Source organism: Drosophila sulfurigaster, chromosome 3 (assembly GCF_023558435.1).
Source record: "Drosophila sulfurigaster albostrigata strain 15112-1811.04 chromosome 3, ASM2355843v2, whole genome shotgun sequence".
NCBI classification, from domain to species: domain Eukaryota; kingdom Metazoa; phylum Arthropoda; class Insecta; order Diptera; family Drosophilidae; genus Drosophila; species Drosophila sulfurigaster.
In genome coordinates this window covers 12,425,475-12,442,599 of record NC_084883.1, presented here as the reverse complement: position 1 = coordinate 12,442,599, position 17,125 = coordinate 12,425,475, and the positions used below count along the sequence as shown (strand labels likewise).

The 17,125-nt window shown below is 34.9% G+C and overlaps 1 protein-coding gene across 2 annotated transcripts in view; it reads right to left on the bottom strand.

Moving 5' to 3' along the window:
• LOC133840145 (uncharacterized) overlaps positions 1–17,125 on the bottom strand; it is a 39,546-nt gene that overhangs the window by 19,645 nt on the left and 2,776 nt on the right. For both annotated transcript variants that reach the window (XM_062271808.1, XM_062271810.1), the window contains exons 3-4: positions 7,073–7,171; positions 2,734–2,924 (exon numbers count right to left, since the gene is read on the bottom strand). In XM_062271808.1, the coding sequence (XP_062127792.1) occupies positions 2,734–2,923 (190 nt within the window). In that variant the 5' untranslated portion in view covers position 2,924; positions 7,073–7,171. The remainder of the gene's footprint in view (positions 1–2,733; positions 2,925–7,072; positions 7,172–17,125) is intronic.

Genomic DNA, 17,125 nt, shown 5'->3' with positions numbered 1-17,125 from the left:
TTATTTTTAATTATATTTTACTTCAAATTTATAAGCTACAATTATAACCTACAAATTTACAATTTAATAGCTGAATATAATGCCATCTTTAACTTGATTAGCTATGTTAAAAAAACTTTACCAATTTACTATAAGAATTTAAGACTTTGACCATTTATTTTTAATAATATTTGAATTCAAAGTTATCATTTAGAAATGTAACTCACATTTACAAAAATTTACAATTCAATTTCGAACGCTTTCTTTAATTTGATAAGCTACAATAAATATTATTATTTATGTAAGCTAACTTAAATAAGATGTAAAGCGAAAGCTTAGTTTTAAGAACCCTTTAATTCAAATGAAATATTTAACATTTTTAAAAATGATTGTCACACTTGCAATTTAAGAACTAAATATATATTTCCCTTGTCTATCATTTCTTATCTCCTGGTGTTTCCATCTCTAATTCTTCGCAAAGCACTTCGGATTACTTTGTCAAGTGTTAAGCAGCAATCGATTGATAAACCTTTGACATTCTGCGGACAACTGTTTGTCGGCTTCTATTCGCTCTCCTCTCTCTCTCTCTCACTGCCTCTATCTCTTTCTCACTCACTCTTGCTTTATATAAGAGCCGCATTGTGTTCTCATTGAACCATTAAATTCGGTGTTCATTGAACAGCTTAATTGTTTGATAATATCTGACCCAGATAAGTACTTAGTTGGCGCTTGTACTGAACCTACATTGTTCTCAATAGGCCCTTCAGCTTAACATAAAACAGTCTGTCGAAATTCTAATGAAAATATACACAGAGCAAGCATTCTTCGAATTCAAAAATAGTCTGAATTTCGATTTTGAAAAAGTAATCGCATTTTAGCACAATTTGTTTATGGCTTTCAATCGATGTTTTATGGGCGGAATGCCGCGCGAAAATATGCTGAGCATTTGGTAGTTGAATAAATAAATAAAAAATATTACCTGTTCAAATAAAATTCACCGAAAATAGATGCAGATGTTCTCGATTGTTTACACTGAGTGTTGTAAACATGCGACCCCAGTTAGAAGTTGAACAAATACATACATATGTATATACTTAGAGTTTCACTTGTGATGATGCTATCGCAGAAATCAATAACAACACAATTATGCACTTCACTTAATGGCTAACAATTTTCTGGATATTTTTTCGATTGATAATACTCGCAGCACTCTCGTGCTTGAATTTTGACTCACTGTAGTATTTTGTGTTAGCCGAAATGACGAAACTATATTACAAATATCGATTTAGTAATTGTATGAACCGATTACAATTTCATGTGCTTTAACGTTTTATGGTTTGATGTTTCATTCGAAACCAACTCAAGAGTTATTGTAGTTATGACGACTTCGACTTCGACTACGAGTGACTACGGCAATTAGTACGACACGCGCCAGGTACTACGAACAGTTCACCTGCACAGGTGGAGCAGAAAGCACAGAATGAATTAATGAATAGGTAAAAACGAATGCGCGAATACGAAGGCAGCGACGAAGTTGAAATCGAAATACTAGCAGACAACAAAACAACAACAAAAAAACAAAAATACACAGACAGTGAATTGAAATCGAATCGTATTGAAACCGAAGCGAACAAAAAGCCGAACGACCCTCGGATCGGATCGGCAAATGTTTGGCTTATTAGCGACTAACTGATTAGCTCTTGCTCTTGCTCTTGCTTCTGCTTTTGCTTTTGCTTCGCACTCGCACTACACAACTAACAAGTTGCATTACATAGTTACACTTAACAGCGCACTGTTAATGCTTAACAGCGACTATTCCCTTGCATACATACCTACATACATACAGACATGCATGTGATTATGTGAGAGTTCGCTTTGTTATTTTATTGTTTTGTTGTTGTCTCAGTGCGCTGGCAACAACAAAGGGCCCAGTTTTGAAATACCCATAGAATTGCTAATACTCAGAATATCGCATTAAATCTCATCAGCATAGAAAGTTGTTGTACCATCAGTAATTACATAAACATTATTCAAACAGCACTAAAACCACATTTGAAATTTCCATTGCTGAACAAATATTATGAGCACTTTTCGTGATAAGTTCTATTTAACTGTGGCTTCTGTATTTGATGATGTTCAATTTCACGACTCGAAGCTAAGAAGATCAAATTTATACGCTCATTTATCAATTGTATGGCGTAAAAAGAGTTTTTAAGAAATCATTTCTTAATTTTCTATACACGCACACGCAGTTGAGTAGAGAAATTTAATTTAATTTCTCAAAAGCAAAACAAATGTAATTAAAAGGTCATACATATGTATGTAGTATAGTTGAATACATATGGATGATGTACGCAGTGTGGGCTTTGTCTGCAGATTTATGTGACAGACAGATAGACAGACAGAGGGACTCACTGACGAATGCGGTTGCAACAAAACGAAATTCACAATCCCAACTAATTATGCACAAACAAACTTGCGAAGTTAACTAGCTAAACTAATGCTCTCTCTTGCGGGAGAAGCAATAATCATGGGTGAGGAAGCACCAAATGGAACTCATCCAGCAGCTACCCTTCTATTATATAGTGTATAAACAATTGCTGCGCATTGTGGCAATTGTTTGTTTGTCGTTCGGGAAAGTCGTGGACTCTTTTTTGCACACATGTTTTGTGTGTTTGCATCTTGAATCTGTGTACATACTATGCTTACATAAGTACCTTTGAACTTGCGAATAAACATAAAGCTGAGACTCACCCATATTCGTTGAACTGTTAGCATCTTCTGCGGCCACCGGACTGGCAATTGGTGTGGATGTTGTCGGGCCGTGATAGCCATGTGACCGACTATTGCCCTCGGGCAATGATAAGGGACCCGATGGTCCACAGAGATCCAGCTCGAGTGGGGGCGAGTTTTCACGCACACACGACATCAGTCCGGAAGACATGCTGTAACTAAATAAAGAAAATAATTTAGTTATTAAATTTCATTTCAACTATTAATATTTATTTCATTTTTGCATTTATCAAGTCGGTAAATTGTTTCTTGGGTATGTCGTTAATTTAGCAAACAGCCTCAAAGTATGCTACACTTTGATGCGCACACTTAAATACGGTGTGTAAGAAAGAGACAGCTAGCAAGCACTTGCTAAAGCTGCTAATTGCTGCTGCTCTGTTTAAAGTACGCAGTAAATGGACAGAAATGCAGAAAGCATTGCATACTTTGCAGCGCTAAGTAGAAAACAGCAACTATTTATGGGTTGGCTCCATTACCAACACCATTAGCAACGTAATGATCATTGCGAGTTACGAGTCTCATAACTAACCGCAAAAAGCTACGCATGAAGCATGCGGCCACCGTGTTGCACTCTCATGTAGTCACACATATCGCAACGTGAAAATCTTACAAATTAACTTTGGCTTTCATTTGCATTTAACAGTTGCAAGAGGGTATCCAAGTATGTGTGTGTGTGTTTGTAGATATATTTTAGTTGCAAACAGACAAACATTGAAAAGTTAAGACCCCGTGAAACGCAACGCAAATGAGCAACAACAAAACTTTAATTATATAGATACTCGTATACAACAAACTAGCGAGGTTGGTGCTTTTGTATCACAAATAAGATTTGCATATCCGACGTCAATGTTTGGCTACGAGCATTACTTAGAGTAGAGTAAGTATCTGTATCTGTTGCTTACACACGGTAATTGCACCTGCTCATTACTCAAATTTGCCAACATAATTATGATGTGCCGGGGCAAACAATGTAGACAACAATAAGCCGCAAGCCGCAATTCAACTCAGACATTAGACCCTAAGACAATGGACTCTGGGCCAGAAGGAAGCTTACCTCCCCCCCCCCTCCACCAAAAAAATATTGCTGTGTGACTTGACTTCCCATCTTGCCTTACACTTTGTCGCCTTGGCAGTAAACCAAAACGAGAGAAACAAAAAAAAAAATAATGCACTTAACAGAAGAAAAAAACAAAATGTTCTCAAGGCAGAGCAACAAACACTTGTTGCTAGAAATAAGTAACAATGACAATAACAACAACAAAAAAGTTAATCTCAATGACAACACACAACACATCACAGCTGTTGCTGTTGCTGTTGCTGCAAAAGAGCCAAAGAGCAAAACTAACGTCATTGCAAAATGGCATAATGCGCAGAAAACAGTTTGAATTGAAAAGGAAAGTGCCCCTGACCGGAAAGCAGATAGAAAAGCCAGCTGAGCTCAGTTAACTTGGGTTGAATTGAATGAAAAGTGCATGCTCATTGCACGTTTTGCACAATAATTCAGGCCCAGAGACCTCAGAGGCCTTAGTTACTTAGTGCCAGACTGCCAGTGGCCTATGTAAACTGTTGACTTTTATTTTTCAGTTTCGGTTTTATACTTTTCATTCGTATTCACTTTTTGTGGCCATTAATTTTAATGACTTACAACTTCGACGCCTGTTTCTCGGTCACATTTTTCGCCTCATTGCAAATATCAAATATAAAGTGCTGAAAATAAGGGCAGCAATTTGCACTAGAGCATTAAACCAGCCTGCAATAAGCACTACAACAATATTGTGCTTACTAATTGCGCGAAAAATGCAGCACTTGCATTTCTATAACAGATGAAATAATATAATTTAAATTATTTAAAGTTAATTACAATTAAAAGGCATAAAATAAATGTCCCACATTGTTGTTTAAAGTGTCTTGGCTACTTGCACATAGATGGCGCTAATACCGCATTGCATTTCTAAGACACCCTTCCGTATTTCTTAGATAGATGGCGCTTTCCTTACTCGACTAAGAATATAGCTGAAAATACTTGAAAACGTGAAAAGATGCCTTCTATAGCGAGTATATCACAATTGCTGTGCATTTATGCAAAGAGGAAACAATTATTGCGGAATTTTAATTGTTAACAAATGCTTAAAATGCAAAAATAACAAACTCGGAAATGAGATCACTTTCATTGCCCCAGCGAATTCAAATTTCAATTTTAATTTAAGCAAACAATATTATATATTCAACTTTTGATTTCAATTCTAATTAAAGCAAACAATGCTCATTTATTATATAAACGAATTGCTTAGTCACATCACCCAGTGAAATTGTGAGCATTGAGAGTGAATTTATTGGCATGGCCCGCATTGTAAGCGACAGATTGTGGTACTCAGTATAATAAGTAGCTGACTAGGAACATTGTTTAATTTATTGGAATTCCCTGTGCTGTGCTGTGTGTCTCTTGAGGGAATTTGCGCTGCTGCGTATTAATAAACACATTTTGATGAAACAATGGCAAAAATCAATAAACAAACAACAAATTGAAAAGGTTGGCGAAAAAGGGCAAAATGCTGATAAAGTGTCGCCGCAGCGATGACGAAGCGACAGACGCTGCTCTGCTCTTGCTTCTGCTGCCGCTGCTGCTGCTGCTGCTTTTGCTGATTCAGAGATTCTCGGCCCCTAAACTGGTGCTGAGACAGATGCCGATGCCGATGCTCTGATGCCGATGCTGCTGCTGCTGCTGATGATTCGGTTGTTGTTTATTTTCGAATGACTGCGTCACTTGGAACGCAGTTGGGACCCAAGTTCATATGGTTTAGGCTATATACAATATAAGATATGTGGTATATGATAAATGGAACCTACCCCGCATCGGTCGACTGTTCCCAGACGGCATTCAACTTTGTGGGGGATCGCTGTCGCGTGTGCGCCATTTCATTAATATGCTACTAAATGCATACATAAATATATACATATGTACATGTATATTCAAGTCATACAGTACATGAAATACTTATGATTTTAATTTTCTGCTTTGTACTTTTTGTCACTCACTCACAAAACAACAAACCGACGGACAGAAGGAACGACGAAACGCCCGCGAGGCTACAACTTGTGGCTGCCAACGAAATGCGCGACTAACCGACTAAAATGCGTTTTTCTCGTCTCTGAAAAACGGACTCCACATATTCACAGCTTCACATACACATATGTTGCGAAACTCTCACACACACACCCATACATAGGCAGTTGGGATGACACAAGCGAAACGCAAAAAGCTGTAGCAACATTTTATGTGTGCCCAAGGTCAAGGAGTGCGACCAAAAGCCGCGCTCTCGCGTGGGCGGCGGGAGAGCAAAACAGCAGCTGCAGCATCAGCGCAGTTCGACAGCGACATCGACAGCGAGACGTTAGCAACATGCAGTCCAGCAACATGTTGCCAGCGCACTAAAACCGAATCAAAAACAAAAAACGAAACAAAGGAAACCACAAAACTCGACTGGTATAAATTAAATTCAATGCAAAATAATACTAATTACGTGGAGAGTGTGAATACACGAATATTTGTTGACTGATTGTGTTGCCAAGGTCGAAGGCAAACTCACTCTCACTCTCACTCTCATTGAAATTCCTTGTGGCGTTTTTGCACTGCGCAGTCGTCGTCATGGGTAGCAAAATGTTAAGACATACACATACTGACCTAGTCAACGAAGAAGCCAAGAACTCTGTCACCGTTTTGACCCATCAAATACCCAAATAAGGCAATTGTATTGAGGGTGTGTACTCAGTGTTGCCTCTAATGTTACCCCACAGAGTAGAGATACGAAAGTATTCTTTACTCATGCTCGATAACAGAGACGATTTCTCTAGGGTAAATGCACTGATAAGCAAACAAAGGAAAATCCCAATCAAGTATATAAGATAAATTAATGCACACACACTTCCTTTTAACATTAAAGGAACACAAACATAAAATAACCATTTCGAATGATATCAGAATTACGCATACGCTTTTCTACTCTAATCACCAACAGCTCACATAATATTTGCATACACATATTAAGATTTTTATATACAAGCGCATAATATGAAATTTATTTTGTCTGCTTTGCTTAGCTCAGCTTGAGCTCTTTGTTTCCTCATTCGCTATTCAAACAACTAACTAGATCAGCTTTTGTTAAACAAATATCAGCATCAGATTTTGTTGCCTCTCTCGAGATTCGTATAATAATTATATTTAAATAAATATTCCACACGTATTTTACCGTAAGTAACAATATTTAAATAATTTATCAATATTATGCATTTTATAAATTACCTGATTTTTAATTTGTGTTTGTTTCTCCAGGAAATGAAGTAGCCTCAATGCCTTTTATGCTGATAAATAATTGCTCATCCGTTGTGCGCTTACATTGTTCTGAAATGGTAGCAAGATCATAGATTATGTTAATTAAGCAATTAAGGTAATGATCGAATTTCAATGCAAGTAATTATAAGAATACATTTTGAGTGAATTCGATACAATTTTTAATTATTATTATACTAGCTATAATTACATACATATTTAAATTTAAATCATGAAATCTTTAAAGTAACAAATAAGAAAGCTGTAGTCGAGTGTGTTACCTATTGTAATATAAGCATAACAGTGCGGTATTATCTTAAAATATACGAAATGAATATACGAAAAATATTCTAAAATATAGCAAAGGCTATATTTGATATATTGGTATACTATTATCACAATATACCATAATATATGAGAATATGTCGATATAATACTACATTCAAAATATAACAAAGTTTACTAAAATATACCAAATGATATTATTGGTATATTGATATAGTACTAAATTCAAAATATACCATTGAGTACTATAATATACTAGATGGTATTATTTTAAAATATATGAAATTAATATGCGGAAAATATTCTAAAATATACCAAGGACTATATTTGGTATATTGATTAAGATTCAAAATATACCACAATACAATACGGAAAATATGTCGATATAATACTACATTCAAAATATAACACAGTATATTAAAATATACCATAGGCTATATTTTGTATAATGATATTGTACTATACTCAAATTATATCACAGAGTACCCACCCAGAGTAACCACAAAAAATTGAAAACTTAATAGTGGTTCTGATACTATCTGTTATTAAACATACCCGCTCGAGAGAAATTATAATTTTTGGCGACAGGAAATGTAAGTAACAGGTAGCAGGAGGTATCTCCGACTCCATAAAATATATACATATGTATATGGGTAATTCTATGACGGAATTTGTCCCGTGCGAGACTCTTTACAATGAAAATAACATAAACTTAAACAATTTTGAAAAAAAATACAAGTTTATTTTTATAGCTCAAGATAAGTACTTTAATTAGAGCTAAGAATGGTTTTTGAATTTTCTTTCTGTTTTATTTTCTGTTCTGATAATTGCAAAAATTAACCAATTCGAACACAAAACCAAAAAAATGAACGAAATTATATATTTTATCGGAAAACAGATCAAGTTCCTAAAATCAATCTTAGCTCTAAATATAGTGATTCCATGTACGTCTGTCGAACACTTTGATCAACGAATATAAGAGATAGAGCTTGTGAGATGGCAGCTAATATACAAATATACCAAATATACATTGTGGTATATTTTGATAATTTTCCAGTATATTAATTTGTCATATTTAAATGAAAATACCGCACTGCTTTGATTGTATCTCACAGCCAAGCTTATCCGACTGTAAATTTCTTGTTTCAATTTGACCTCAATAAAATTATTGAGCAAATGAAACTTTATGATTAGTGTTAATTGATTGCTCATCAAAAATCGCAACATACACACCGAGTTTATATTACAAGCAATCGTTCTTCGATTGAGTGAAGCAGGTACTTAATATTCCTCAAGTGAAGGACGGAGTCGATTGCATTACGTAAGGCTAAAGCTGAAGCTGAAGCAGGAAGTCTCGCTTCCGTGGAGTCATGTCCTGCCTTGAAGCACGTGCCAGAAAGGGAGCCAAGCCCATAGCCAAATGCCAAATACTTGGCATTGCTTTTTGGGGTTAGCCAAAGAACTGCTGGCATTCGTATTCGCATTCGCATTTGCATATCCACATCCATATGGGCATATCATCACACATACGTATAGTAAGCCGCCGTCTATTGAAAGCGTGCGTGTTGCTAGCTGATTTGCATAAGAATGGCTCGAAGGAAATGTCAATAACTGCTCGTGTAAGGTCACCACCACCCTGACCTAATCCTTTAGCTTTAGCATTAGCTTTAGCTTTGGTCAACGACTATTTAAGCTGAATCACATTTCGTTTAGCCGGATTCATTTACAACTGACCCGATTTCAAATGCAACGCAACTGCAGCTGGCAAGAGTAAGAGTTTGTTTTGTTTGTTTTTCAGTTTTATTCAGATATGCAAATTGCGATCATTGACTGAATGGCCCAATGGAATAGAACGAGAGTCGAACAAAACTTTCACTCTGCTGCCCACACATAAGTATTGGAGGTTTCGCTAGGTCCAAAGAGGTGGAGGAGGGATGTTGGTCTGTTGGTTATCTAATTGGTTGCTCGACTCCGGTGAAGATTAATTGCAAATACCAAAACGATTTCTTTCTTCACAAAAAAATGTATTCGTAGATAAACAGCCGAGCAGAGCAGCAACAATGGCCCAACAATGCTGATGAAAAGTAAAAGTTTGTTTTAAGCGCTCGAACAATGCGTCTAAATGAATTCATGAATAATTTGTGAGTGATTTGAGTGCCGTACCAAAAGCCCAGCTTGTTTTGAGTTCTAAACAAGTTTGATTTGATTTTGTGTTTTGGCGCTTTATCGGCTTCTTTTGTTTCTTATTAATTTTATGTGGCTCAACTGTTGTTTTTTTTTTTGTTGGTTATTTATCGTTAAGCTTTGTGTGTGTATTAAATTAACAAAATTTCGTTTTCTCTATGACAATTTTGTGGGAGGGAAGTTCAACAGCTGTTCAAACACAGAACCGCTCCAAATCGATTAATCAAAACTGTAACAGGATATAGAGTTAAACAATATATCCTTAGTCACATAACATCTATATAGATAAAAGATAGCTGCGGATAAATGTTAGCGCACAGATGGCTTGTAATCTGAAACCTCAATGCCATAACCCACAAGTGGAATACTACAAGGTACCGCACCGCCATCGCCATCGAAGCAACAACCAAGTATTTACATACTCTGTCATGTATTTGGAAAAGTAAAACTGAAAACAGACAACTGAAAACTGAAAACCACGAGACCACAACGAGCAACACACAATCCACGAAAGAGGCAACTAATGTGTCGCCCCTTTGAGGGTAAAACTAGACAACCAAACAGCAACCAACAAGCAGCAACTAGCAACCAACAACTAGCAACTAACAACTGGCAACATCTCTTGTGAGCAGCAACTTTACACTCTGTGTACCATAAAACAAAACTCGCACAAAGCATTTGAACTTACTTTACACGCTGCGGTTATTTAATACGTGCGTAAATCTTGGCTAATGCCAAACTTGTTGTAATATGCAAATGATTTTCAACCAACAAAAATGCTTGTAGGTGTATCTCAAACATAATTATATATTGTAGACATCAAACAACTCAAGCTTCAAAGTTGCATCCAAATTACATATATAAAATCCAAAACCAAAATGAATCACATTTTATGGCTAGATCGTAAAATTCGGATGACTAACTGTTAAGTGTCATTGAAGTTGCCATTTTAAATATAAATCAATCCTAAACTAAATTCAAAATCTAAACTAAACTAGTACTAGGTGTTAGCTGGCATATCCGCGAGCGTGAGTTCTATTCAAATTGGTGTTTTAAATTATTATACAAGTCTTCAGAACTCAGCGACAACTTTAAATTTAACTCAGTTGCTGACCACATTTTATATGCTCTTGATCTCACTAACTTTAGAACTGCTTAAAATAATGCCTTTGTTTGACGTGACTATCGTAAAAATTTATATTTATTTGTTGCGGTAAGATTACTAAAATAAAAAAATAAAATTGACTAAACCTGAAAGCCTATGCGTAACATTAAACTGCAAAAGTTAATTCTAAATTACAATTATAATAATTAAATCGAACTAACAGTTATTCTTATTTTTCATTAGAAACATTTTACTTACTACTTTTAAATAATGCCTTTGATTGACGTGACTATCGCAAAAATTTAAATTTATTTGTTGCGGTAAGATTACTAAAATAAAAAAATAAAAATGACTAAACCTGATAACCTAAGCATACCATTAAACTGTAGAAGTTAGTTCTAAATTAGAGTTATAATAAATAAATCGAACTAAATATTATTCTTATTTTTCATTAGAAACATTTTACTTACTAGTTTTACATATTACATTTTAAGACAATTAAAATATAAGATTGTTCAGAAAAAAAAGTATTTAAAAAGAAACAACATGTATTTAACATTAATGTACATGTAACTAGTAGCCTAACAGTAACTGTTAATTAACAGCAATGGGCAAAAAATGTTAAAATTTCCTATGTTGTGCTAATTAAATTAAATATGTAATGTTATCATGTGAAATTCTTCCTTTCTACTTATATTATTATATTTAGACATAAGAAAGGAACATATTAAACATATTAAGATAAAATTAAAGACCGACAAACTCCAACAAATTGAACAACATACTGTTTATGTTAATTAACATCATTGCACAGGATAATGTTAAAATTTCGTATGTTATCTAATTCAATTTAATATGTAATGTTATCATTTGAAATAGAAAACTAGTTCTAAAAATTCTTTTTCTTTTCTACAAAAAATTTTAATTTTGAAGTGTAAAAAAATACAAGAACATATTAATAGTAAAGAACGAAAAACTCCAACAAATTTAACAACATACTGTTTATGTTAATTAACAGCATTACACAGGATCATATTAATGCCTTTAATGTTATGCTAATTTACAACGCTGAAAGCGACATGTAAAGTTATCAAGTGAAAGTGAAAACCTTATCTTCACCTAGTTCTACAAATACTTGTCTGCACACATTTTAGAAACTCAGCCTGATTGAAGTGCTTACACAACATTACAACGCATTATTTTCGAATAAAAATTTGTGAAAATTGGAACAGTTAGTATTGTACTTTACAAGTGGATCGTTGATCCGATGCCTTTTGAATCGAAAGTCGTTTACGACTGCCACAGCCGAGACATCTCCACATACGTGAGGCCAGAGGCATAAAATTAACATTTTCTTGTACGAGACTATCTATAACTGACTGTGTGTGTGTGTGTGTGAGTGTGTAAATGTGTGTGTCTTTCTCTTCTGATTTTCATAAGTAAAAATAAGACCAAACAGCTAAATACAATCGTATCGAAGCAGAGCTGAGAAGTCGCTTGATGATGTTTCTTTCCTCGTTGCTTTCCCTCTCTTTCACTCTCGCACTCTTTCTCACTCTTAGACTCGCTTCAACAACCTCCGCATGGTCGAAGTCGAAGTCTCTGTCGATTCTACAGTGGGGGTCGCCGGGATCGGCATAAATAGAAATTGTTCGACTTCGATAAAACAGCGTCGCGGTTCCAGCAATTACAATGCCAAAGATCAGTGTACTGATTCCGCATTTTTTGTGCTTCAACTCAACTCAACTGAACTGAACTCAACTTATTTCATTTATTCTCTTTCGCATCCATTTCCATTTCCATTCCCTTTCCCCTCTGGAGCAGCTTGTTGACTACTTCAAATGCTACGTTAATTTATATTCCTCTCATTCGAAAGCCCTTTATGTGTTTACACAACATTTATTGCTATAGTAAGTCTGATAATGTACACAGACTCTCTTCCTCTGATTGTTGACCACAGATAGCTAGTTCGTGGCATTTGTTGTCGGAGTTCTTTAGATGTGAAACAAGCGGGAAATAACGAAGAAGAAACCAGAAAATACACACACCCAATGATATAAAGATATGCATATTAAATAGAATTTATGTTTATGTTCCAAGGCAGCAAAGTCGTAAAAATATTTAGCGAAATCGTTAAAGAATTAATAGCATTCATATTTCGACAAACTGCCTCAAACATCATTGTAATACGATATGTGCAAATATTAAAAGAAACCAAAAAAAAGCAAAAACAAAAATTACATTGCTTTTATGACACAAATCTTTCAACATTGCCACTCGTTGTTTTATTGATGCGTCAGCGAATTTCTGCACAGACCAAGGACGTGTACGTCATTGCGATCGTTTACTGTTCACACTGTTCACTGTTTACTTTACAACAATTTCGACATCGTGCAAAAAGGCAAGTTATGGGCACAACCCTAACAATAGACAAGGTCACACTGTACAGCTGTGATACACCCTGGAAAACTATTGAACAACTTGTTTCCGGTATTGTTTCACAGATGTTTATCACGCTTTTATTGTGGAAATTATAAATCAGTCTACGGTGTCTATAAATATTGAATTACCCTATAAAAAGCTGGTAGGAAAAGAAGAAGAAAAGAATAAGTATAGAATAGACAAAATAGTATTATTTCCAAAACTTTATATTTCTGAATTCTTAATAAACACTTTTCTTATTTAAATACATACTTAAAGAATATAAAATAGGTAATAAAACTACAGCCGGCAAAAACTGTAAGGTATCATCATTTAAATATACCAAATGTATATACTAAGATACCCATAAATATACCAAAATGCATATTTAGTATATTGATATAACGAATTACAAACCAATATACGGTAACTATAATTATTGAATTACTCTATAAAAAGCTAATAGGAAAAAAATTACAAATCAGAAAAATAATTTTCCCAAATAATTTTATTATAGAAAAAATTTAATTCTGTCCAAAACTGTATATTTCTGAATTCTTAATAAACCTTACTCTAAACTCTTTTCTTAACAATTAAATATATACAAGCATATTATTATATTTATATACTTAAATAATATAAAATAAGTAGGAAAACTAAGCTAAAATATAGGCAAAACAGTTCGGTATAATCATTTAAATACACCAAATGAATATACCAAAATATACCGAAATGCATATTTGGTATATTGATATAACGAAAGCTACTTTAAAAAATTATGGCACTATGGATATAGAATATAGAATTCAATACACATAAATAAATTATTTGAAAAATTCTGAACAGATGCGAAAAATCTAAGTACCCCAAGTTCTTATAAAGGGTGTAAGGTATTCAAAAACAACAAAAAAATAGTGTACAGTGCACCTGTCCCAGCATTGGGGAACATAAAACAAAAGTGGAAAAAGGCATTGCACAAATAGCGCAACGCTTGAGTAATTTGCGAACATGCGATCGCGAATTAAATGCTGATAATCAAATACGAATACCAAAGTGAATACGAATGCGAATGTGAATACTAGTCGATTTTGCAAATGCTATTCATTTGATTAAGCAGCAAAACAGTAGTGAGGTCAATAATCAATCAGCGTCAATAGTCAAATGCGACAGCAACTAATTGCGATCACGGATTAATCAGCGATCGCAATTAAATCTCGCGCTCCCAGAAATCAATCCCGATCCCCCAACCACAAGTTTTTGGTTTTTTGGGTGTGTTATCGACATTACATAGTTCTCTGTGCTAGAACAGATTTGATGATGGGGCGAGATATGAGCAAATTTATCTAATTGCGTTGCCCCCAAAAAAAATAATAAAAATGAAGCAAATAAGAAGTAACGCTAATAAAGCAAAAATGTTAAAAGAAAGCCATAAAGACGAGCACAAAACATGGTAAACATGGGCCAACATTAGCGCCAAATCGTTTTACCAACGTCTTGCCAGCTATGAAAGGTGAAATTATCCGCAATGAAAATGTGTCTAAAGCTCCGCCAAACTAACAAAGAGCCGGACATTGATGGGCCTGGCTTTGACTCTTTAATCTAAACTCTCGACTGAGACTGAGTCTGAGTATGAGACTGAAACTGAGGCTGGGGTCTTGGTCTGTGCTGAAGTGGTGCAAAGATTATCGGGCTAATGCTTCATAGAGGAACATTGAAGCATTTTGACCCAATTAACCACGTTACTTGGCGAAAAGCCAGCCAAGTGAAGCAAAAGACGAAGTCGAAGCCGCCAGGCAAACTCCTCACATTTAGGTCAAATTGACTGCAAAATCTATATAATAATAAAGTATGGCTGATGTTTATGTGATTAGTGAAGAGTTGATTAATTATATACGGCACGCAGTCGCACTCAAAGTGAATTTTTGATATGCTAAAATGATCGGGATAGTCCACAAGAAACCTGCTTTTTGCTGTCAATTGCAAATTGAATTACAACTTGTGTGCGTTCTCCTTACTTTTTCTTTTATTCTCTCACTTTCTGTCTCTCTCTTTCATTGTTATTTAATATGCATAGCACGAACAATTGGAAACCCTCAACCCATCCCCGGTTCAGGGCTTGTCTCTCTCTAGTGGTCTGTGCAAGTGCTTTTATTGCCATTGTCGTCGCGTCATCTGTCTTCTGTTTAATTTTTTTTTTGCTTAACCATTGAAGGTCTTTTATAGCTCATCGTCATCGTTGTCATTGTCGGGTCTGCAAAAGAAGGAGGAGGAGGAGGAGGAGGAACCTGCAATTGGTATTAACAATTTGTATGTGTGTCAATGTGGCAATTGATTCCGATTCCGATTCCAATTCCGATTGCGTGTGCATGCAACTCGATCAAATTGTGAATGATGTGAGAATGTGTGTGTGTGTTATCGCTCAGCATTTCTAATTCAATTCTAAGCTCATACATTCATAAGTGTATGGTATGGACTAAACATTTTCATTATTATTATTATTTCTCTCTGCATCTTTGATGCGATTAACGGTTGCGTTACAATTGGGATTTAGTGCGAGACTTTGCTTCGACTTTGCTTGCCATCACTCCATCACCATCCATCGCCATCCATTACCACCCCACATCACATCACCGCCATTGGCATCTCGTCGAGCTCCAAACGAGCTCATACTTATAAACATCTTGGGATGCCTTTCCAATTATTTGCACTGTTTGAATTTTGCGCCACACTGCGAATGCAGCCAAAGCAAGCGAACTGTTTGCGAAAAAAAAAAAAAACACAATACAACAACTACAACAAGAGCACAAAATAATAATAAAATAATATAATGTCTGGTTTTTTGGACTTGGTTGACTTGTTAGCAGCAGTAATTTGGCAGTAAAGCGCAACACATATCTGAAAGAAAAACCAAACTGAAAACTGAAATTTGTTTCAAATTTGAAAACTCACTTCAGCATGGCGAATGCCTTAGTCACGCTACCTGCCACCGCAATAACAACAACAACTAGTACTCACACTCATACTCACACTTACACTCATACTTATACTCATACACGTACTTAGACAGACACTTGAACACATAAATAGGTATATTTATATTTAGGTTTGTAGTTTCCACACCAAGGCAAAAGAATTTTTTCAAATTATGTACAGCACTAACTGAAATGATTTCATTCGCTTAAGATTTTGCTGCAGACTGTAATCTATATTCAACTATACTATATAGTACATATTGCACTGCAATTTCCTTTGCAAATATGTGAACTAAGTGCAACTCTATTGCAAGGTTAACATGTTGACGACATGTAATATGAGAACTCACAAACTCACAACTGGGAATGGGAAATGAGAATGGGAATGGGAATAAAGAGAAATGTGAACTGGGAGTGCCCGAGGACTTGGCCTGATCAAGTGTCTCTCACATGAGGGATGTCTGCTTGGTTAGCATGCAGGCCCTAAGTGCATTCTACTGAATATACTGAGTGTACTATGCATATCTCACGGATATGTGTACATTAGCTGAGTCACCGCAGACCCACGATGCGGGACATCTGTACAAATAGAAACAGTTCATGTCAGACCCCAAAACACACACGTTTTTTTAATGCACTGAAAATTCCATTGCTAAATTTATACAACAGCAAATAATTTCAGCATATAGTATTCATGAAACTGTTCATATGAATAATTATATTGTGATTTGGCTTCCTTTCCTAAAAAATACATACTAATATTTAGAAAAGTGGTAAATTAATACTGAGCTTTGATTTAAGAGAAAAAATTAAAATAGACCAAAACAAATATTTAAAATGTATTTAAAAAAATCATTACGTTGAAGCAAATGTATTTTTTTATTATTTTAATTTATTTTTTTGTTCTGTTTATTATATTTCAAAAACAAGACATAAATTCACAAATAAGGAGTTAAATTTTAATTTAAAAATAAATCGCAACGAAAAAAAAACATTGATTTTAATTTTATTAGTACAAATTGATTTTATGCTCTTACAAATTATTACAAAAATGCATTA